The sequence below is a fragment of the Pinus tabuliformis genome, chromosome 3_1 (genome assembly GCF_031772625.1).
Source record: "Pinus tabuliformis cultivar Carrire ecotype Pingquan chromosome 3_1, CPIR1, whole genome shotgun sequence".
NCBI lineage: Eukaryota > Viridiplantae > Streptophyta > Pinopsida > Pinales > Pinaceae > Pinus > Pinus tabuliformis.
In genome coordinates, this window is record NC_142301.1 from 484,938,427 (window position 1) to 484,963,476 (window position 25,050).

A 25,050-nucleotide genomic window follows, 5' to 3' on the forward strand; every position below is an offset into this window, starting at 1 on the left:
CTTCACCCTCTCCTCCCTGTCATCCCGTCCGCTCTGGTCCCTTGGTTTTTCTGCCTCCCCCTGCGATCAGCCTGTTGTTCGCCCCTTCCCCTCCCATGGCTTCCAAGCGAGGTTCTAGTCCTGCTCCCAGACGAGGGCACGACCGAGGTCGAGAGTCCTCGTGCTGGAACTCCTTAGGCTCTCTTCCCACCACTCGTGCGGAGTCCTCGACAAGGCACATGGCTCTCAATTTCTCTATAGTTGTGAACCTTGAAACCCAAGGAAGAATTGCAAACTTAGAGGCTTAGGCCAGAGCTCTAAGAAGATGAAGTTGCTGCTGACTTCACCTGGATCCCAGACCTTACTCTCACCAAATCAAGGGAAAATCTCTATGCACGCTCTATTGATCTTTGGTGGCAAATGAAGACCATCCTTGGCCTGGTTATGCAGGAGCAGGCAAATCTCTCTAAGGTGGTGGAGAACAAGATTGACAACCTCACCGACAAATTCGTGCTTTATGTGTAGTCTGTCCATCATTGTCGTTTTGTTACAAGAGACTCTCCTCACTACACAGTCTTAAAGAAAAGGGCTACTGCCAAGATGCATTCGCCTGCAGACTGCTCCCCCACTGTGAAGAAAGAAGCGACGGGAGCCTCCTCCATGGCGCCGCAAGAAGGGAGCACTTAGGAGCAGCCAATCAGCCTGGATGATGACTTGGTTACCGCCAACCCCTAATGCGCGCAACAAGATCCTTTTTGTTTCTTCTCCCTTTCAGAGTCGAGGTCACGATTCGGCGCGCAATGACAATTTCGGAGTAGAAAATAAAGGCCCTGGGAACAGACAGTTTCGGTTCGTCTCATATTTCTAGTCTCTTTTTGGAGTCAACATCAATTTTGGACTCTGTTTGTCTACCTGGTTCTGATCATTGTAATTCTCATAGCAAACATAGCTTCTTTTTTGTTAAGTTTCATTGTAATTATGTCAATTTGGCTACTAGAATGCCCAGGGTCATTGGCTCTTGTGTTGGAGAGACAATCTCGCACAAACCAACTTTTGTAAATACCTCTACTATACAGTAATATAACTCATCTTATTTACAAAAAAAAAAAAAAAAAAAGGAAAAAAGGGCAACCTTGCTTAACTCCAATGTCACTTCTAAAGCTTTCTGAAATACCTGATGAGGTTCTAATTTTGACTTTCACCTCTTCATAAAGTCTATGGCAACGACTCTATAATGCAAAGGAATTTCAAGTTCTTCCATTCTACGTCACAACTTATCTCTAGGGGCCGTGTCAAATGCCTATTTGAAGTCAATAAAGCAACATAATACTTCTTCTTTGTGCTCCCAAACCTTTTCAACAATGTGTCTCAACGTGATACTATGATCCACTGTAGAATGCTTTGGCCTAAAACCTGTTTGTCCTCTTGCCCTCTTTTCTTTTACTTCTGCCCACTTACTAATTCTATTTTCTACCATGCTGTCGAAAAGATTTGCAAACAAAGGATTGATCACAATGGTTATATAGTTGAAAGGATGATTAATGTATCCACTTTTAAAAAGGGGTATTGCTAGGCTAGCTGTCTAGTCTCTCCTTGCTGACTGATGTAATTGAATATTTCCATGATGTGCAGTGTAAGAGTGTTCATTCCCCATTTTAGATACTCTGCTCGAAGTTCAACCAAGTCCTCTGCCTTTCCTGTTTTCAGCTGCTTAATTAGCATTACATAACATTATATTAAAAATAATAACAAAACATACAAATTGGTTTTATAGTAAAAAAAGAAAACAAATCTTGCCCAGGCGACAATTAACTCATTTAAATTGGGGATCACCCTATTATGAAGTTAAATTGGGGATCACCCTATTATAAAGTGTTACCTAAAACATGAGATTCATTGTTCAAATCCCTATAGATCAAGCCAAAAAGAAAAAGAAATAGAAATACAAATCTTAAAGTAAAAATAAAAGTACAAGTTATTAATGAAATTGAAATCGAAATAGATTTATGTTTTATAGTAAGAATTATAAATATAAAAAAGTTGTTACTTTCTATAATAATAATAACACATCTTTTTTCATTGTGAATTGATTATGGGAAAAATGTCTACTTAATTAGTTTGTAATAACAAAAGTAATGAAGATTTACTTATATTTATGAATCAGTAAGCAAATTAAGAAAATGTTTTATTATTATTTTTTATTTTTTATTAGTTGGCAACGAATAAGAGATTGGATTGCATTCATAGTTGATTGCATGGAGGGTAGTGAAGTGATTTGCAACTCAGTATTGGGGAGATATTATCACGTAACATTGAGTGACAACAAAAGAAAATAATTACATATGATAAAAATAAATAAATAACTACTTTAAACGTGAAACATCAAGAGAGATCAAATTTCCTACGGTATACTTTTTTCTACATTTAAAATGAAGGAATTAAAACATGACATGAAATTAAATGATAAAAAGGTTAAACTTAAAAAAATTAACTATGAATATAATAGATTCTAATTTTAAACAATAAATTTTTATATTAATAATTAATTTAAATATTTTTCATTCATATTTAAAATTAGATTCCAAACTATAATAACATGCCATGTTAACACTAATTTACTTTCAATAAAAGAGATTTAAATATAGAGATTTCATACTGAAACATATTAGATATCATTTCGGGAACTAGCTATGTAGAGTAAGTCATTAAGTTATTACCATATCCACGAGTATCAATTATTTTTCATAATTTTAAATAGTCCACCTATTATTCACTTGTATTTTATGATGCTCACAAAGATGAAGAAGTGTGATTGATAATAGCAAAATAAATGCCATAGTATCAATCATCACCTCTCATATTTGCATTTGCCAACCAAGAATTCTTTTGTTATGAATCTTATAGTTAAAAAGAAAAAATTGACACACCTTGCACGTCGATCTAAATATAGTAATTGGAAAAAATTAATATCATAATTATCATAGTGAAACATATCAGATATCATTTCAGGGATTATCTACATAGAATAAGTCATTAACTATTAACATATTCATGAGTATTATTATATCAGATTTAAGACTTTTGTGATCCATAATGTAGAAGAAAGTGTTTCGGATTAATCACATAGTTGACCTTGTCTTGAGGATGAACCACATTAGTTGGTTCGAAAAGTCAACTATGTGATTAATCCGAAAAACTTTCTTCTATATTATTATATCGTAATTGGAAAAAAAAAAATATCATAATTATCACACTGAAACATATTAGATATCATTTTAGGGATTCACTGCATAGAGTAAGTCATTAATTATTACCATATTCACGATTATTAGTATATCGTAATGAGAAAAAATAATATCATAATTATTATACTAAAACATATTACATATCATTTTAGGGATTAATTGCAAAGAGCAAGTCATTAACTATTATTATATTTATGAATATTAGTTTCAATTGATTAAATTTATGGTAATGTTAAACCGTTCATACAACATTCATTATATGATGTTCACATAATCTAAAAACTAAGATTGATATCAACCCAATAAATTGCATTATATCAATCACCTGAGATATTTACACTAATTAACCATGACTTTTTTTAATCCAAATTCTTTTAATATAAATCTTATAATAATAATAATAATAAAACAATAACATTTTTACACATTTTACACGTTAATCAAAATAACATAATTGGAAATAAATTAATATCATAATTATATATTTTAATGTAATAATACAAATATAACTAATTTTAATCTTATAAATAAAAAATAACCCCATAGTTAGATTAAAAAAAACGCTTTGATATCCAAATTTAAAACGCGAAGGGAATATGAAGATGATTATTACCTTCCTAAATTAAATTACGTTTTTTAAATTAATACTCGATTATTTACTTGTTTAATCACTCTTCGTATCCAAGACCGAGTGATACCAAACTCTTCTGTTACCCGAACCAAATTTCATTCACACCGCTCTCTCTCCATATATGTAACTTAGGAGGGGCTAAGCGAGACAATATGGAGGTACTTTTTTACCCATAAAGAATATTAAGCGTTGCGTTAAATCAATTTCATTTAGCGTGGAGCTTTTGAAACACCACCAAGGCAGGCAGGCAACAGAAGCAGGGAGAGACCGATCCATATTTATTATTATGGCCATATTATTCTAAATATTGTGTACAGAGGCACCGGCAGGGCCACAGATCATCACACCCCAACACCAATTTGGTGGGTTCTTCGTTTCACATCACCAGATTTGTGTGCGCATACATTCATCCTTTCTTCCTGCTCCGAAAACATGTGTGTTAGTAATGGATATATATACATACATATGTTCATTTTAGTTTTTGTGTTATGAGCATTCTTAGTTCTCGCTATCAATATATCCTTCAATTAATGTTCACAGGTCAGAGGAATACGCAATGCCAGCTCACGAGCATTCAGAGACAGAGCCCTCTCCCACTCACAGTGATAATGGTATGTATTGGTATCCTCATCTCTTAATATATTTATATATTTTATATATATATGTTTAAGCATTTTACAGTATGGGGGTCTCAGTCTTTTAGTCTAAATCACGAGTGGGTCGAAGTGGGTCGGTTCCTTTGAACGGTGAAAATCTAGTGGCACTGCCAGAAGCATGGTTTTATGCTGTGATTCTCATGCTAGCTCTGATAGCCATTCTAAGTCATTCCCAAATCAGTAGACTCAAATCTCATGGAATTTTGCATATGTCATGCGTAGATTGGTGTTGAGGTATACTAATTGTGTATGTGATTGTGTGAACTTGGTAGATACAAAAGGTGCACTAGTCCCCTATTGCAGTGACAAGGAAGATGAACAAGAAGGGGAAGAAAATAATGATGTCGATGAAGATGATGACGAAGAGTACGTTTCTTACTAGTTGTTTATATAAATGTTGGTGTTGATAGACGTATAATGTTCTGGATCTTATTTGTTCGTGCATGTACGTGATTGATTTATGAAATTTGTGATATGCTGTATGGTTGTCCTAGTGGTCATTCAAGAGTGCTGAATTGGTGAGAGGGTGGGCAGAGCTTTTGTTCAGAATGAATTAGAATGTCAGTCGACTGTGATTAGTAGGCAGAAAGATCTAACAGTTAAGATTTAAGTAGGTAGTCATCCTGGTCCAAGCAAGCTCTTGGTTTTGATCACATATTAATAGTCAAGGAGAGAATTCCAACTGTTCAACTTGGTATCCTTATATGGTCTTCCCACACTTTACAATGCTCATTGCCCCTCGTCTCCTCAAATTGTGGTCTTGCCCTATAAATAATGTGGGCTTCTGTTTTGGTGATTCCATGCCCCCAGTTTGAATGGACTAGCCAGATGGAAGATTATCTCCCGCCTTATCTTAGTAGGGGTTCAGAGGATTGACATTGACTCCATATTCCCACTTTTAAAGATTTAATGGAGTTAGTGATGGATGATCCCCTGCCTCATCCTGGGAGTCGGTCTTAGGACCAAGAGTATTCCATAGCACACAATTTGAATTGCTTTCTGATAGGAGAAACCTCTTCCCCTCTATAATGTTATGGCTGCCAGACATTAACCCCCTCTTTGTTTTTCTTATTCATGGAGTGCTTGGCAGTCTCATTGACTGCTCTTGATTCATCAGTGAGCATTAAAGATCATTTCATTCTTTCTTTCTGAGAGATTTCCTTATGTAAATGTACTCGAAGTGTAGGACATGACACCTTGAACATTGCGAGTACCAAGAGGAGAAGACTTTTGTTCTCTCTGGTGTCTTTTGCAACATTATAATCTACTCTATTTCTTCTTTTGTCCTCCGAAACAACATGCCCAACCACTATATTCATGGGTGTTAATCTATTGCAAAGAGTGGAAGGACTGGAAAGTATTGGTATGTCTCGTTCAGATTAGCAAGAGTGTTTTACTTGCTGGCAATATTACATTCTTTTACAATTTTAGTGCTTAGCCTTAAGGGTTGCTCTTCCAAGCTCTCCTTTTATCATTACATGACCTTGAAAAACAAGGTCTGGACAGCAGAGGATGGTCTTAACCTGAGTTTAAAAGAGGTGACGCCAATCTATTTGAAGAGGTGAGAATCCTTTCATTTCTGTTAGCAAGTGCAGATTGATAATAAACTTTCTCCACAGTAAATTAAATAGGTGGACGTTTCATGTTTCATGCTTTTACAGGAGTTTTTTTCCACAATAATAGTAAATCTTCTTTTTGACGGACAGTAAACATGGAAATAACTTGTCCCATCGTCCTGCAATTGAGTAAAGAACAACACATTTTGTAATCTCAATAATTTTCCTAAGTCTACATCAATAGCAATAACCATATCCAGCAAAATCCACGCAAGGAGGGAACATGCCTGCCAGGATTTGAAACTTGGGTCTTCGTCACAGTAACCACTCTAAGGTCACTTGACCATATCCACTTGATTCAAACATAGGCATTTCATCTAGAAGTCCCACGGTCTTCAGGTTTGCCAATGTACCGCATCTTTAAGGATGTGGAATAGTGAAACTATGTTGCAAGAGATGGAGATAGCATTTCAGGTTTGAGTCCTCTCTCATTTAAATATGTTTCTTAGGCTTATCTGTCAACTATGTTGTTATTGGTTTCCCATTTATTCCCTGTACTATTTCTCTGATCTCAATCAGTCACCTTTTGCATAGTTCTTGGCTATATCTTGTGTCAAAAGTTTTTCGGCAGCAGGCATATCTGTCCTTATTGCTTCATGTCTCTGAATTGAAAATTGACAGGAGGATCAGGGACACATTTTAGTGTGTGAGCTTGCCCGTTCAATCCAGTTAGATGGTTTATGAATGTTCATATTGACAATGCAGTGAATGATGGCACAGCATGAAGTGGTATAACAATTTGTAAAATATGATTACATGCCTTATCGTAGGTTCAAATATCTTTATCTTGCAGGTTCGTTATATATTACGTTATTCAGTAAAAACACTGTACAATCTTACAAGCACCATCTACTTACCCAATAATAAACATATGGGTATTTTTTTTTATAGATCGGAGGATTTAGATTATATTACTTCGAGCTAAAGCTCGAGTACAATGCTGATTGACTGATCTGGTTTGCCGCTGGGGAGGTCCAACCAATAGCACAAAAACAAAATTTTCAGATTGTTCATATTTTTTTGGACCTGAAGGTCTGAACTTTTGAACCATATACAGGGGTTGACATAGACAGTGTTATATGGACCAGAAAACCAAAGTACAGGGTGGCAGCAGATATGCCATGCAGGCTGCAGATGTGGGCAGCCGGCCTCCTGCTCGTTTGATGATTAATGATCATATTCAGATGGACCGCTGGTGGATTCCCACTCGCCATGGGGAATTCTGTCTTGTTGGGCGATGTCTTGACATTCATGTTTCCATTGAGCAGTTGAGATCTGTTCCCATTGAGAGTCCAAAACCTCAGGTGAAGTTCAGCCCTTCATTAGCCAGCCGATCCACCAACTTGTTTCCTTTTTGAAGGATATGTTGGAGAATGAGTGCATTGAAAGTTAGTAGTTGATCCACAATATTTTATAGGCTAGCCAGGAGACACCTTCTTTCAGTGAGTTTGGCTGGAGTGGAGCCATTTTACATTCTTTTGAGCATGTTGATAATGATTTTGGAGTCACCTTCCATAACAAGCATTTCTATGCCTAGTCCCTTTGCGATTTGTAATCCTTGTTCTACTCGATAGAGTTCAGCAGTGTTGTTGGTGTTATGGCCAATGGCCCTTGCAAACACATGCTGAATGTTTACTTTTTCATCTCTGAATACACCACCATAGCTGGTGGGTCTGGGGGTTGCTCTTGGATGCACCATCAAAATTCAGTTTCATGAAGCCTTTTAGGGGAGGCAACCAGTGATTTGGACTGGTCTGGGTATGAGGAGTGTGGAAGCTGTGACTTGTTAGCGTTGAAGGATGCAGATCTAGAAGAGAGAGGATGGAGGCTTTGAAGGGTCACATTCCTAGTCTTGAGTATGCCATGGAGAAATGTGAATGGTTTCCTTGATCTTATCCATAATTTTTTGCCAGACCATGTTCAACGTTCTTAAGGTATCTCTAAAGATTCTCTGATTGTGTTCTCTCCAGATTTCCCAGACTATGAACCCTGGGAATGATTGCCAACCTTTGTTGATTATTGGATTCTGAAAGGGTGTAGTGTGCTAGTCCTTCAGAGTTTTATTTTGATTCGTTTTGTCTCTGAGGGTTTGCTTGAAGATGATTGCCAGGCGCTCCCATAATTCTGAGGCAAACAGTCATTTAGAAGATGTTATATTGATCCAATGTTGGAGTGGCAAAGTGAGCATTGCACAGGGCCTTGAAATCCTTGTTTTTGGAGATGGTCCCAGGTGAGAGTTTTATTGCGGAGAATCAACTAGATAAAGAGTGATATTTTGTCCCAATGCTTCAATTGCCAAAGCTGTTTCCAAGAGTTCTCCTCCATTGGAGTGTTTGAGCTCGTGAGGATGTTGTAGGCCTCTTTGATGTTATATTCTCCATTGTGGTTTTGTCCCCATCTGAGGATATCATTTTCATTTTGAGTTTCGATTTTTCTTTGTTCCAGCACTTCATGCAAGGCTTTATGAGTTTTAGAGGTGATGGTAGAATTCTCTCTTAGGTCGCTGTTCCATATCCTCCATTGAGGTTGCTCCACTGTGTTGTTCCAATAGTTTTTAACTAGAATTTTGTTTGTTGTTGCAGTTCCGTCTTGAGAGTAATTAAAAGAACATTTTGATCAAGTCTAGGTTGCTATTGCCAAGAGTTCTCCCAAAATAGGGCTAGGTTTCCATTGTGGATTTCCCAAAAGCTATGGTTTTGTATTAGATGCATGTTACTCCAAGCTTGATTCTAGAGGTGTGACCCTTCGATTTGTTCCTACATCTTGATGATTTGATTGTTGTTGATATTAGGAATGTATTTACTTTTCCATATCCTGCTCTAGAGAGCATCTAGGTTTTTAAGCCACCTCCACTAGGTCTTGGCTCCCATTGCCTTGCCTAGAATTTTTGGGTCTTGGAGGCCAGTCCTCTTGCAAATTTTGTTTTGCATAGCTTTTCCCAAGTGACGAGAGCCCATTATTTTTTCCAGTTTGGCTCCTCCCCATAGAAAATTTCTTTGGATGGACTGGATTTTGTTAAGAACATTTTTAGGAGGTGTTAGGTATGAGATGTTGTATAAAGGAGGAGCTTGAAGCACAGACTTGAGGAAGACAGTTCTGCTGGTGAGATTGAGGGCTTTGAAAGTCCAACAGGACAATTTGTTTTCCAGTTTGGAGAGTAGGTCTTCCCAAACCTTGAAGCAGAGAGGGTTTTGCTCTAGAGGTATGCCTAAATATTTGGTCGGAAGGGAGCTTTGTTGGAAACCAAGGAATTTGGAAATGTGGGCTTGGATGGGAATAGGGGTGTTGAATTAAAAGATTTGAGATTTGAGCAAATTGATATCAACTCTTGAAGCATTGATGAAGTTGATGAGAATGGATTGATAGGTCAAGGCTTCCTTGATGGTTGGTTGGCCCATGAGAATGGTGTGATCAACGAATTGTTGGTGGGAGGAAGGCAGACAGTTGGGTCCATTAGATAAGCCTTTTAGGGATCTAGTGGAGATGGCATGCTTTATGTATCTTCCCAGGCCTTCGGCCATGATTAGGAATAAATAGGGTGAAATGAGATCTCCTTGACGAATGCCTCTGGATGGGTAGAAGGTGGGTGAGGGGGATCCATTGACAAGGATGTAGAAGAAGATTTTGGAGATGAGGCTTGATATCCAGGAGACCCAAGTGTCTTGGAAACCAAAGGTTGTTAGCATGTGTGATATATTTCCATCTTAGCTTGTCAAAGGCCTTTGACATGTCCAACTTGATAATCATGCCTGGAGATTTTTTGTGGAGAAGCGAATGGATTTGTTCTCGGGCGATGATGATACTGTCCAAGATTTGTCTGCCTTAAACATTGCTCATGGGAGATGATGAGGGGTAGGAGAGGCTTGAGCCAGATTGCTATGACTTTAGAGATAATTTTTTAAATGACATTGCAAAAGGAGATAGGTCTAAAGTTTGCGGGGAATTCTAATTGGGAATGCTTGGGGATGAGGTTTAAGAAGGTGGCATTAAGGCTAGAGGGAATGCATAGGATGTTTCTTGAATCTTCTACAAGCTGAGTGACTTTATTGCCCATGGTCTTCCACTTTTGTTGTTGTTATTTCCCTCATCAACAATGCATCTTGCTACAGAATGATTATTTTGGGAATGTGGGCTATAATCTTTCTGATGGTTGGAGCTTTGTCTTAAATGGGTTCTGCCATGAGACCATGGAAGTGGCGATGAAGCTCTTGAGTGATATTATCATGCCCTTCTATTTTCTACTGATGGCCATCCCTAAGGTAAATGCTTCGGTTTCTATCCCTATGCTGAGTCATGTACCTGTGGAATAATTTGGTGTTCCTTTCTCTGTCTTTGAGCCATTGGACCTTAGATTTCTGTCTCCACAATATTTTTCAATGTATGAGTAGATGGATAGGCAAATGATTAGAGGCATGACTCGGGAGGATGTTGGCATGAAGATTTAAGCCAACAAGGAGAAGACTTTCATAAATACTATTGAGGCAGGAGGCGACTTGAGACAATCTACCTCCTCTTCGGTTGTTCCAATTATATAGGCCATTGCTGGTTTCTATGTCAATAAGCTTTGAGGATTGAAGAAGATTTGAGAAGTGTAGGGAGGCCTCCTCTAGTTTTCGAGTGCCTCCTTTTCTTTCCTACAGGGATTTGATTAAGTTGAAATCTCCCCCAATGATCCAGTGGTTAGGGTTGACAAGCTTTTCTAGGTATTGTAGGTTGTCTAGGAAGGGATTTTTGTCTTTAGGAGAGGTAGGGCCATAGACATTGGTAATGAAGCCTTGGTTTTGGGATCCGATGGGTTGAAATTGGGTAGTGAGGGAGTGCTGGGTTGACAGGGAGTTGTCCAAAGTTATGGTTTCTGGGTTCCAAAGGATTGCAATGCCTCGAGGTTGAGGCATCATTAACTATAACATGGCAGTTTCTCCAAATGGTAAGGGAGAGGGTTTGGAGAGTGGAGGTAGAGCATTTGGTTTCTTGCTGCAACAAGTTATCAGGGTTTTCATCTTTGATTTTGTGTTTCAGAAGTCGTTGCTTGGTTTTTTTGTTAAGACCTTGGATATTCCATGAAGTGATCTTCATTGATAAAGATTACGGGAGGGGGGGTAGGTCTTTGTCATGAGTTTGACTTGGCTAGAGTTGACTAGGTATTCTCCCATCTCCTTGATTAATTGTTGGGTGGATTTCTGCCCTGTTTTTCCCATACTTGCCAGTTTTAGAGTGGTCCTTATTTATGTTGCCTTTAGTTCCTAAGGAAGAGGAATGAGTAGGCTTAGAACTATTACTTGAGTGTTGTTTTCTTGCTTTCTTCTATTGGTTAAAGTAAACTTTCACAATCAACTGGACATGCTCCTCAGGGATGTTGATGGGTTCTGTGGTCTTCCATTCTTGGGCGATCTGGAGGAGATCTACATTTCTTAAGTTGGGGTCTTTTGGATCTTCATGCTCTGATTCATCTTGCTCATCTTCTAACATCTCTATGTCATCCTCTATATTTTCTTGTATTGGATGCATTTGGGGGCTCTCAGATAGTTCTGCTTCTTGGCCCAACCCTTGGTTGTTTTTGTGATTTTTAGTGCTCCTAGGGTTTTGTTCTTCTTCTTTTGACTCTTCTTCTATTGTATTTAGAGTTGAGAATTTGTTTGTAGGTATTTCTTTGGAAGAAGAGGGGTCAATGCCTCCTTGCTTTGTGGCTTTTCTTGTTTGATACTTTTTTGTAGCCATCCTCTCTTACTTGCTGATTACCTTCTACATCTTTCTGCGTTTGATTTTGGGGTATTCCCTAAATAGTTGCCCATTTTCATGGCATTTCCTGCAGCGGAACAACATTTGTTTATAGTCTATGGGTTGTTCCCAAATGTTATCATGATAACGGATGTTTATGCTAGATGGGAGGGCTTTGGCGAGGTCCAGGTAGACGCAAAGGCGGACATGTGATGTGTAGCGGCCATGTTTTCCGACTTTCGATAACACAACGAAGGAACCTATCACATTTCCCAAGCCTTCTAGGATGTTCGACTCCTAGAATTCCTGAATCCTAGGGCAATGAATAGAGGTGAATCCATACAAGAGCCAAGCTGAAATTTTCCTTGTTTAGGTCGAAGCATTCTACCCACTGTCTCAAGTACAATCCTACTGAGTTGAGAAAATATGGACCTCCTTGAAAAACTTTGTCCCGGTCTTCAACATTGTTGAAAATCACTGTGAAGAATCCCTTTGAGGAGAGCATTAGTTCCATGTTGCCTTTGATCTGCTAGTTTTTTCTAATACAGGTGATGAGGGTTTTCTCTGTTGGCTAAGCATCCGCGAACTTGCAGATTAATGCTTGATCTGTCATGTGCTAAATTCTTTCCCCGATTTTCTCGGACGTGATCTCATAGGTTAGTGCTTCTTTGGTTTGTAGGAGGCAGGCGTTTGAGCGAGTGTCAGTTGATCTCTGTAGAACGCTGGGTTTCTCGGCATGAGCATTCTGGGCTTTGGGAACCTCTGAGCTTGGTTGCTGACCTTTTGTATGTGAGGTAGTTGGGGACTTTTGAGCATTGGGGCGGAGGCTCTTGTTGACTACTATGTTGTGAAAGGAGGTGCTTCCTCCTTCCCCCCATGGGGGCGCCATGGTCCTTCAGCAGAGGGGGCAGTTAAACCCTAAGGCAGGTTGCTTGTTGCAGTCCATAAACTCTAATGGAGCCCAACATATAGGTATTATTATTTGCTATGGGCTAAAGAAGAATGGAAAAAAAATAAGGTTTTGTCTGGAAAATATGGACATTTCCTACTATTCAGATTCTAACGTTTGTGGAATCTGGATACATAGGTTAAGGCAATCATAAGGGCAGTGGTCTGATATATCAAACTGATTTAAATAAAAAAGGAAACATCTGTGTATATTGTTGACTCTGTTGTTGCAAGCCAGAGATGTTATAATGCCTACCCTTCCTTTGCTTCTAGCTGGTGATAATGCCTATTCTTCCTTTCCTTCTCATGCTTGAAGTAAAAGAAAAGCGTGTAATTAGTAATTACATATATAAATGAGGTACCCACCTGTGCCGGCCGGTGTAAGTAAGAAGGTAAGGAGAACTGACTTGGCACTTGTTCCTCTCCCATGTAATCAGTCGATGCAGGCAGAGTAAATTGAATAGGACACTGTCCAGTTTGATATACCCCTCTTTCAATCTCTGAAGATTTCAAAAGTATTTTGATAAGAGGATGCGGGAGGAATTGATTAGGTTTGTTTAAATTTATAGGATTTTTGCCACTCTAATTTGAGTATCAATTCTGGCTGTTTATTTGTGGTTTGTTGATTGTGGATATATTAAATTGGATATCAGTTGATATTTTGTAGGTTGCCACTCTAATTTTAATTATTTAATATCAATTCTGGTTGTTTATTTGTGATATGTTGATTGTGGATACATGAAATTGGACATTAGATGATATTTTGTAGCTTACTGAATCCAGGATTCATGCTGGTTCATTAAGAAGTGGTTTCTTATAAATTCTAAAATGGTTATCGATGCGCGATTCCGCAACTAGGATTGGTCCCCTAGTAAGATAGACTCTTGGCCTGAAATGGTGATAAAGGACTTAATAGAAGATTAATTCAGTAATACTCTGCAGTTCTCCAACAGATCTAAGGGTTTGTGAATATCATGAGATATTTCCAAAGGAGAACAGAAGGCTATAACAGTGGAACAGGAATTTGTTGCTGATCTGAATTGTTGGTGCTTTGATGTTCCAAACCCATGTATGTACTATGGATGCATTGAGGTGGTGTTACTAAACTGCAATTGTAACTAAACAGATTCACTGAACCAGTAATATATTAGCACCAACGAGAGCAAAAAACATGGCTGGAGAGGAGTTCCCAATGGTTAATTTCTCCTATTTTGTCTCCAAATAGTTTCATCCCTAGAAGTGATTTCCATCTGTACTAACATTCATGAACTGCTCCAGTTCAAATTATTAACAGCACTTGCATTATTTCATGATCAGGTCCAGTAATGATGAAGTGAATCATATTAGCTACAATGTTGAGAGGGATTCAGATTGTCAGAGGATTATCACAACTTACTGCATGGAAGCAAAATCAATATGATAGCTGCAAGGTGTCAAAGAATTGATTAGCAAATTACTACCCTTAGAACTTTTATTGGAATAAATAATAATCAGTTAGCTTCCAAAGTTATAATTGTATCAAAGACATCTTCATTGATGAAGTTTAGGCATATGATATGGGAAAATTGAATGCCAGGTATCCTTTACGTGTGCACAATAGAATGGAATGGGCTTTGTTATTTTTTAGACCATGGTAATCAGATTCTGCACTTGGAAAGAATAACTAAAATCCTAAGTCACCTGACACGGGGACATGGGATACGAAGGACACAGGGATTCGAGTGTCGGGCACAGACATGTTGACCCCCCTGAAACAGGACACATTATATATATATATATATATATATATTAAAAATTAGATATTTCTTACACAAATTCTTATTCATGATACAAATTTATTGATTCAAACATAGATCTTCATCTAGATGTAAGTTTTACAAAGTAACATTATGCATACAAATACAATTGTGACATAAATGATAAATCTTAATACATATTCAATTCATCAATGATCCAATAGGAGAAAGACAAGATACTGTAGTTTTCTCATTAAGTCATCAAAATCAAAATGTGTTACACAGGTATTACAATGCCAGTGACAAATAGAAATAGCAAATACAAAACAACTACAAGTCTGCAAGCCTCGAGGCAGTAGGTAGCTCATGAGTCATCAATCCTCATCGTCAAAATCAACATCACTGTACTCATCATCATCGTCACCACTGCTCTCTTCTGCTGCATCCTCCTCCTCTGTATCCAAAGTCATCTCTGCATCGGCTGGTGTGGAGGATGACCCCTCTACAGTGTCACCATCATCAAATGTGACAGGCTCTAGCACTGGCTCATTGAGATCCAAGTTGGCCAATGCCAACTCAACACTGTTGTCCAGACCCATATCATCAGGAAAGACATCCCACATCTTTGTCTTTCCCTTCAACCACTCATCCCTTTGTTGATTTGGGGTAGCATTAGATGTGCTCTAGCCATGAAAATTGGTGGAGAGGCTAAAGCACATGAGATCTCCAAGACATAGAAATGGTTTGGATAGATTGTATCCGGTTTGGGAGATATTAAAATAATTAATATTTTTAATGGAGTTCCTAAGTCTAAACTTAGGAAAAATAAAATATTAATGGGTATTAATATAAAATTGGGTTAGAAGATTCCAAAAGTCATGGATCAAGCCAAATTTGATCTTAGCCGTTGATGAAAGATTTAATCTCGGCCATTGAAGGACCAACGAGAAAAGTATAAGAAGAGGCTTGAGGGTCAGTTGGAGAACACACCGAGTTGATCAAGAATTCGATTTTCTGGGGCAGGGCTTGCTGAGAAAATCGAAGGAGTGATCAAAGTTGCAGCTAAGGGGTAGTGAATACAGAAGTAGAGAGGTAGAGAGGGTACTGGGAGCATTAGCGCAGAAGCCGGAAGAGAGAGACACAGAGCCAGCTAGAGACCACGCAGAGGCAGCCAGGAGCTGTGCAGTGCTAGAGAGAGCCAACATGGGTGACGCAAAGGCTCTAGAGGCTGACGCAGGGCGAGTTCGGGTGACGCTTGGTTGATGCTGGGCCAGAGAGGCTGACACAGTCCCTAGAGGCAGACGTTGGAGATTTCGTGGGGCAGATTGGAGTTGAGAGCTGTGGGATTGTTCATCCAAGGTTTTATCTGGAATATCTGTCTCCAACTGAGAGGTACTACTACCGAGATCATTCTCTGTTGGGTGAGTCGGTTTGGCACCCAGATTGTTTTCTGAACTGCTAAATAATAAAACCCTCAGATAGCTGCATCAGTTTTCCTGCATTGGGTTTTCCTGGGGACATTGGTTCAAAAACAACGGTGTCACTTGTGTGCTTGTTTTTCCTTTAGTTGATGATCTGTAATGTGTTGAGCATGTACTTGTATTTATTTTCAGTATTTACATGGTAAATAACTTGTTAATTAAACAAACATGTAGGCAGAAATAAATCAGAAAGTACAAGAAGGATTTCTAACAGTTAGAATTAGAAATTCCAACACCCTTTGCCTATAAATAAGACGAAGGTTGGTGTGCACATATACCATTGTCTCTTTCCTAGACTGCTCAAGCCTGCTCTTCTTGACACTATACAAATTCCCATATGTGCTCCAATTCCTCTTGCAACAAGAGGATGAAGTCACTTGAGAGAGGAGCCTCATGGCTAACTATTGTAGAGGAGGGCTTGTTGCTCCATTAGTTGCCCACCAAGAATAGGGCTTCTTAGCCCACCTGTCTCTAATCACATCATATCCTGCAAATTGACCAGTGCCAATGGAAAACTTTGCAAAGACATCCTCCACATCATCAAGGGATGCTCTATCCTGAAAAATCCGCTTGAATGCATCTTTCCTCCCCTGTGAGATTTCACCATCCATGTGAGGAGGGAATTTGTGGGAAGGTCCACCATTCAGCCACTCATGGCTGTGGTATTTTGGGTTCAATGAGTGAGCCAAACAATGTTAAGGTGTGCAATTCTTGTCCCATCTGCTGACAACAATATCTTGTATGGTGGTGAAGAAGGCCTTTGATAATGTCTCATACTCGGGGCACTCATTCTGTAAAATAATGCTCCTCACAGACTTAATCATGGAATCCCATCCCTCATAAACCTCTCCTAGGATGGGTTGGTCTGTATCTGCAAATTGAAGCAAAGAAATGATAGGGTCCATGATCATAATAAGTAGATCTACCCTCTCCCACCAAGCATCATAGAACACTGTGTCCTTCACTCTTTTTGAGGTTGCTTGATCTGTCTTTCTCCAAAAAGACCAAAACTCTAAAATAACCATGGCCCCAAGAACGGTCTTGACCTCTTTCAACCTCTTCAACATGATGAATGAAGAGGCAAACCGTGTATCCACAATCTTCAACAATGATAGATTGGTGTATTCCTTGTAGATAGTGAGGGCATTTGTATGGTTTTGTAAAAACTTGCGGATATGCCGTGCATCCTCAATAATGCTTCCAATCCAAAGCACATTAGAAACAATAGATTTAAGTGCTAAGTTCAATGAATGAACAATGCAAGGTGTTCAAAACACTTGTGGATATTTAGCTTCCACAATCATGCCAGCAGCCTTGCAAACAGGTGCATTATCTGTAATGATTTGCACACAAGAATCAACACCTACATCTTCAATAAATTTAATAAACAACTCACCCATATATTGTGCATCCTTGTATTGTCCAAGTGCATCCACTGATTTCAAGAAAATTGGACCATTCAAGGAAGACACCATGAAGTTGATGAGTGGGTGTCGTGCTGGATCTGTCCATCCATCAAAAACAATGCTAACCCCAGATGTTGGCCATGCTGATTTAATAGGCTCAAGCATTTTGTCCACCTCTTTTTTTGCCTTCGTCAACAATGTGGTTCTAAGCTTCTCTGACCCAGGAGGCACATACCCTGATGGAGCCCCTTGAGTTAGAGCTCGACACATCTCAATAAATAGAGGTGAGTGTGCAACATTAAAGGATATGAAGTTTTGATAGAAAAAAAGGCAATGGTGAGATCAAGCTCTTCCCGTTTCTCTTTCTGAAAAATCTTGTCCATTGGACCAAGTGCAATTGCCTTTCTTTTTGTTGCTTGTCCCCCACCATAACTCTCAAATGGGAATTTGTTGTTGTTTTTCCTCAAGAATTGAAGGGGGTCACCGTTCATGCTTGTTTTTAGATTTTGCAGCCACATTTTCCATACCAACATTGACCTCTCTTTCCATTTCTTTCCTCTTTGCTAAAGGCACCTTTGTACAAGCTGCAATTCCACAACTTGGTAAAGCCAACAAATGAGCTTTCACACGGTAATATGTGCTCATGAAATTAGTGTTGCAATAGCTGCATTTCCAAGCAACATTGCCTCCTCCCTTCATCTTGCTCCCTGGCCCTTGCTCTCTTGTGACATATTTCCACAAGGGATATTTGTTATGTTGAGGTCGTTGTCTTCCCTCAACATGCTGTTGCAACCCCACTTGCAATAGAGAGAACACTTGCAATAGAACCTGATGAAATTGGAACAGGAGGGGCATCTCTAATGGGGACATTCTTTCCCTTCCTTTGCCCCTTCCTTGCTGCCCTTGATTGAGCCATGAATGCTGTAAAAAAAAAAGCAAAAAATGCACAATTTTTCTAAAGAAATGCACATGCAAACTGCTGTAATAAAAATGCAAAAAAAAGGAGAGAAAATGCATTTACTTGTTGCTTGAATCTCCTTGAAAATGCTCCCACACCCTTTGCTCTTTGCTCCCAAATTGGCCTTTTAACGCCGCGCGGAAGTGATTTTTCCGGGATTCATGTCCTAGAATTAGACACGATTGGAAGGACACGAATCCGATTGAATCATGTCCGATTCGCTAGATTCGCGATACGAGAGGGCAGGGGGAGGAATCCGGTTTCATAGCTAAAATATTAGGTAGCTGAAAACTTGAAAGCTTTTATTGGAATAGTAGATCTAAGTATGCTAACTGTTAATTTTAGATAACAATGGTATGTTCTATGCTTGCAACAATTACTTTAATATCCTTTAGTAGCCCAATGATGATTTTCACTTATTTTCCAATAGGAATCACATTAACCATTAATCACATTGGCAGTGACTGTGGATAGACATAAACAATATATGCAGAAGACAATCCAAGACAAGAGAACACAAGAATTTGGTTCAAGCCAGGGAAAAACCCCAAGATGGGGAAAACCCTTGATCAATTCTTGTTATTAAAAATATCGAATGTTTAGTAGAGAGAGAGTACAATAATACAAAGTCAAAGCCAAAATTGACTTGCCAAATCACTGTCCAAAACAACCCTGTCAAATCTGCAATTCTGCTCTTAGTCAACAATAGTAAAAAATCAGCCGTAACTAGTCAATAGTTAAGAGTGAAACTTCCCCTCTTGAGCTTGGTCAACTTCAGTCAAACTCAACCTTCTTTCTCGGTCAAGTAACATTAAAAGCAGTGAACAAATCAACGGTCAAACCCAGTCAAATGATGATCACCCTGTGGTCAAAATAGTCTTGCAACTTTGTGGTCAACGTTGGTCAAACACCTTTTGCCTTGGTTTCTGGTGCCAAATAATGCAACCTGCTTGGACAGACCTATCCCTGGTCAAAACACAGTCAAATAGTCCTTAAAATGCCTCGATCAATGCTGGTCAAAGTCTGGCTGAAACAGAAAGTCAATGCCCAGTCAAATTGTCCTCCAAAAACTCGCATATGTGAAGAAGAAAGGTTGCCCTTCAATCTGTACGACCCAGTCAATGGAGGAGAGAGAAGAATATGCTGTATAATGAATGTGCCAAATAAGGATGAAGGTCTCTTCTATTTATATGCGTTGGAGGAGGGTCAATTTGTCGAACTTGACCTCAAGCCGACCTTGACCAAATGCACATGTGTGGGCTTGTCTTCAAAAATATATTTCTCCTTGTCCAAATTCAGTGATCTAGGTTGATTTTGGTCCTCTCGAAAAGAGGAATTCAAGGCAATAATTATCTCCATCACTTGAGCTGTCCAAAGCGAAATTTGGCCCTAGTTGCCAATTTTAACACTCCCTCTCAACTAGGGAGAATTCCACTTGTCAATGCATCCATCATCATGTCGTCTTGATCATCATGTACTATCTCTGTATCTTGTCTCATCTCTGCTAAAGATTGATATAGATAATAAGAAGAATCGATCGATCGTGAGTCACATGACCTTGCCACTCTCCATTGACAAAAGTAAGTCCACATAACCAGGGGTAGAACCCCAATCTGACTTGATCTTGAGTGATCGAGTTATTGAACATCATGCACCCTAGACATAGTGAGTACGACAATACACGATGCGTCCATCTGTAGTGCTATGGTCCCTATCCTCTTTCCCCACTCATTGGCTAGATCGGAGGTACTTCCCAAGAGTCCTAGACTGCAAGGGTAGGATGTATGCTGGGGCATCTATAGGAGAAGGTGAACCACTCATCCTGCTCATATGTCATAAGAGAAGGTGAACCACTCATCTTATGCATATATCATCAGCCATAGGTGAGGGTGAACCACTCACCCTATGTTCTCATATGTCATCATGGGGTATCACAGGGGAAGGTGAAGCACTCACCTTGTACATAGCGTACCTATAGGGGAAGGTGAACCACTTACTCTATGGTTGCACATAGCTCCAAGAAGTACCCGAGGAGCTCCTAGAGCTCAATGTCCAACTAAGCAGGACCCTCATGGGAGGGTCCTTCCACGACTCAGAGCCTCTTTTTGAAGACAATGAACTTGACCTTACCGAGAGGTTTCGTGAGAATGTCAGCAACTTGTTCATCCGTCCTGATGTGTTGGAGCCTAATTGCTCACTGTTGGACCATATCCCGAATAAAGTGGTACTTGATATCAATATGCTTGGAGTGGTTATGGAACACGAGATTCTCTGAAAGACGAATCCCACTCTGATTGTTGCAATAGATAATGGTGGTATCTAACACATGCTCAAATAGCTCACTGAAGAGCTTCCTCAACCATATAGCTTCACAACAGGCCATACTAGCTGCAATATATTTGGCTTTGGCGGTGCTTAGAGCAACCGATTTCTGCTTCTTGCTCATCCAAGAAATTGAAGCAAATCCCAAAGAGAAGCAACATCCCGACGTGCTCTTTCTATCCACCACACTACTAGCCCAATCAACATCAAAATATCCATGTAGCCTCAAATTCCCGGTAGTGTATCTCAATCCATAGTTGATAGTGCCACGAAGATATCTTAAGAGATTCTTTGCAACAACCCAATGTATGTGATGAGGCTCAACCATATATTGACTCAAAGTATTTACAATGAAGCATATGTCCAACCGGGAGTTTATCAAGAACGTCAGGGCCCCCACGAGTTGTCTATATTCAGAAGGGTTTGCCAATTCGGGCCCAACAACACTTTATCATAGCTTCTTGAAGTTGAGTTCCATCGGAGTAGACACAAACTTGCATTCCACCATCCCACATCTTTCTAACAACTTCATAATGTATTTTCCTTGAGAAAGGAAAATCTCGCTTGCCTTTTGCCAGACCTCTAGGCCTAGGAAGTAATGCATTAGTCCTAGGTCCTTCATCTCGAATTCGGAAGTCAAATCCCTCTTGCATTGATAAATGAGAGGGTCCGCACCGGTCAAAGAGAGATCATCAATATAAAGGACCAAAATAAGTGGCATGTCCTTTCCAACCTCGAAGTATAGGTTTGGATTAGCATAGCTCCTTATAAATCCCAACTTCATAACATAATTGTTAATACTTTCGTACCAAGCCCTGGGGCTTGCTTCAACCCATAGAGGGCGTTCTTCAACTGACAAACATGTGTCCTTCTATCTTGAACTTCAAACCCTAGAGGTTGTTCCAAGTAGAGTTCCTCCTTAAGTAAACCATGCAAGAAAGCATTCTTGACGTCCATTTGATGCAGGCTCCATCCTTGATTGGCAGCAAGAGCAATTATAGATTGGATAATGGTATATCGAGCAACCGGTGCAAATATTTCGTCATAGTCCACTCCTTCCTTTTGAGAGAAGCCATGAGCTACAAACCTGGCCTTATATTTTTTAGCACTTCCATCAGCTCCATGTTTTATCTTGTAGATCCATTTAGAAGTGACCACAAACTTGTCCTTGGGTCTAGGCACCACTTCCTAGACATCATTTTTCATGATCGATTCATATTCCTCACTCATCGCATCTTTCCATACTTGGTGCTTTACAACTTCTTTGAACGTGCAAGGTTTAACTTGAATAATGGTACTCATGGCAGCCAAGTACCCTTGATACCTATTAGGCTTCTTAGTTTCGTGAAATGTCCCTCCTGGAGTGGTGTGCTTTTTAGCATCTTGAAGTTTATCCTTGAGCCATAAAGGTCTTTTCCTTGAGGTAGAGGGATCACCAGGAGGTGGATCAATAGGATCCGCTGGACCATCAACATCAGGCATAGGCTCATCCTGTTGAGAAATCTAAGGGCTTGATATGTTAAAGATTTATCTATCTTAGATAACTGCTTGTGAAGTATTTTTATCCTTTACTTGTTCAAACAAGATCTTTTCATATGTGTATGTTTATTAACTTCATCAACCAACTATTATGCATAATAAACAAAAGAACAATAACACAAGATATAGGCAGTAGCTAGGGAAAAACCTCTCCAACCTAAGAGGAAAACCCATGGTAATTCTTCTTATAGAATCTTCACTTGACAAAATTCCCAAGACCCATACAAAGACCCTTTGACTAAAGTGTCTCCAAGATCAAGGCTAGAACCTTCTGCTACTGCTATCCTCTGACCTGTTGTACCATGGATAAGATCTGCAACTATGGATGTAAGGATTAGCTTCTCTCTCCCTTCTTTCTTCCTCCAAACTTCACTTGTCCAAAATAGTTCACTTGTCAGGCTCAATGTATTCAACGCTTGCCTTTAGACAAGATGATCTACTTCCTTGATGTGGACTGTTCAGTAACCCTAGCAACAGACTTGGAGATGTCACTTTCTTTCACATGTGAGTGAGCTACTTGATCTTGTAGCCTCCTCCTTGCCTCGCTATGCTTGGAGCTTCCTTCTAGACCCACAACTGAACTCTTTAGGCCTCAAATCAACCCTTATCATGAAGATGACCTAGGACTGTAATGCAGCCCTAATTGTGACCTGTTCCTTTGCATGTGTGAGAGGTTTAGGGCTCCTCTAGCCCTCCTAAAACTTCGCTCTACTTGTCTATGCTCTTCAAACAAATCTGCCATTCAAATAGACCCAAGATCAAACTTTTTCCTTGATGATGAGAGCACATAAGATGATGCCCTAGCCTTGCACGTGTGGACAAAATTCCTGCGGTTATAGATGGCAGAACATACCTTCTTCTTGTTGACCTGCAGCTCCTTGAGTTGACCCTTTCTTCGCACCCTTAGACAAACTTCTTTGCATAAGAGAGAGACCGAATTTATGTGTTATGATTATGCTTGAATGAGGGAGGAGAGGCCCTTATTTATAGTCCTCTTAACGCTGCTCATTAGGCCGACATGACTTGTGTTTAGGCTGACTTACATAATGATTTAGCTGACATGAATATAATATATTTTTGCTGAATTTTCCATGCCTTTGATCTTCGCTTGGAGGAGACTTTTACTAGCCATTTGTACTTGAACTTGGAGGAGACATTCCACATGGTTCTGCCCTTGATCTTGGAGACATGAACTATATACTTTACAAGTGTAATTATTTACATCAATGACACAAACCTATCACTTAGCCTAGAGCTCTCAATGGGAGCTACTACAAACAAATTTTGAGCATGAAACCCATGACTCAAATTTACAAAATATTTTGCTAGATACAATTTACATCATTTACATTGGAATGTGTCATTATGAAGATCGAACCCAGTTACACTTTCTTCAACATTCCCTCTTAACTAGGGAGGTATTCATACGTACATGGTACTTGGACAATTTTCAAGTTCACAGAATAATTCTCATAAGATCGAACCTAGTTACACTTTCTTTAACACTCCTTCTTAACTAGGGAGGTATTCGTACGTACATGGTACTTGGACAATTTTCAAGTTCACAGAAGAATTCTCATAAGAAGATCGGATTTGCAATCCATCTGTTATAGAATCATTCCAACCAACATTGTTTTCATATAGCAAGGCCTTGACTAATAGCTTTATCTCTCACTTAGATCAGATTACAATGTTGGCGAGACCAATCACTGATAGACACACATCATCATTGTCTCTCTTAGGGTCATACCCACCTGGGTGTTCTCTGAGTATGCCCTACTAGGACTATTTTCGTCTTGGGTTCCCAACCCTCAAGAATATCGGTCCTCTTGCCCACTCTTATCTTGGATGCCCTACCACATCCTCAAAGAGTGTCAGATGCTAGATGATTACACAATCCTCCATTCTTTCTTCCAAACTGAAGACAAGAATGTCATGTCTAACTCTCCCTCTTCACCAGGGATGAGTTCCAAGTTTCTCTTTACTCAGAAACTTACTCAAGTTCCTTTACTCATAGGAACCTTCCAGAGCTCCCTCTTAAACAGGGACTCTATCATCAATACTTTATAGGGTCTTCTAGTTGACTGATGATCCAAGACCTTGATGTCATCAATTTCTTCATATGTAGGGTTCAACCATCCAACACTTTCCTTCATCATGTCATTCCTTCTTTCCTGGAAAGTATCCTCCTTGGATTTGCATCTAGAGCTTCCTTCATAGGGCCATCTATCTCCACCTTTCTTTCAACGGTGATTGCTTTAGATCATAAGGTACATAGTTGTGACATCCTTCACAACTCTTCTTACCATGGCCCTGCACACATACCCAGACTTATTCCAAAAGGTCAGAAACCAAAAACAAATCACATATTAACTTTTTGGTGATGGCCTTTTTCCAGGGACATCTTCTTGTAGCTATCAACACTCTGCATACATGTTGACACATCTCCTAAAGATATCTGTTGCCAAGGGTCTTGTTTCAGACTGCCATCAAAATCTCCATATCTTTCTGGGAGATTTCCTAGTCAAATCTTCCTGATTCTCTGGATGTTGATTACCTTCATCATGGTTGCATATTTCACAATCTCTACCATCCTCACACCTTTTATTCCCAGGAGCTTTCAATCAGAGTTCCTTAATTGTAGTCAACTACCTCATACTCCATATGAGGACATATTATGTTGATTTCATCTAGTGTGACTTAAGCCTTCTGCATCCTTTCAGAGGAGGAGATCCTTTTTCTCTTGATCATGCTTGATCCATGTTACCTGCAACCATATGACATGATATTATAATATTAAACACAAGTATACATA

General features: G+C 39.4%; 1 protein-coding gene across 4 annotated transcripts in view; it reads left to right on the forward strand.

Moving 5' to 3' along the window:
• The first annotated feature begins 3,937 nt into the window (after positions 1–3,937).
• Positions 3,938–25,050, forward strand: part of LOC149187912 (putative E3 ubiquitin-protein ligase RING1a) — a 155,012-nt gene continuing 133,899 nt past the window's right edge. Inside the window, exons 1-3 of one of the 4 annotated variants that reach the window (XM_089411496.1) lie at positions 3,938–4,293; positions 4,396–4,466; positions 4,784–4,877. In XM_089411496.1, coding sequence (XP_089267622.1) covers positions 4,412–4,466; positions 4,784–4,877 — 149 coding nt within the window. In that variant the 5' untranslated portion in view covers positions 3,938–4,293; positions 4,396–4,411. The remainder of the gene's footprint in view (positions 4,294–4,395; positions 4,467–4,783; positions 4,878–25,050) is intronic. The other 3 variants (XM_089411493.1, XM_089411495.1, XM_089411494.1) reach the window with 3 other exon arrangements.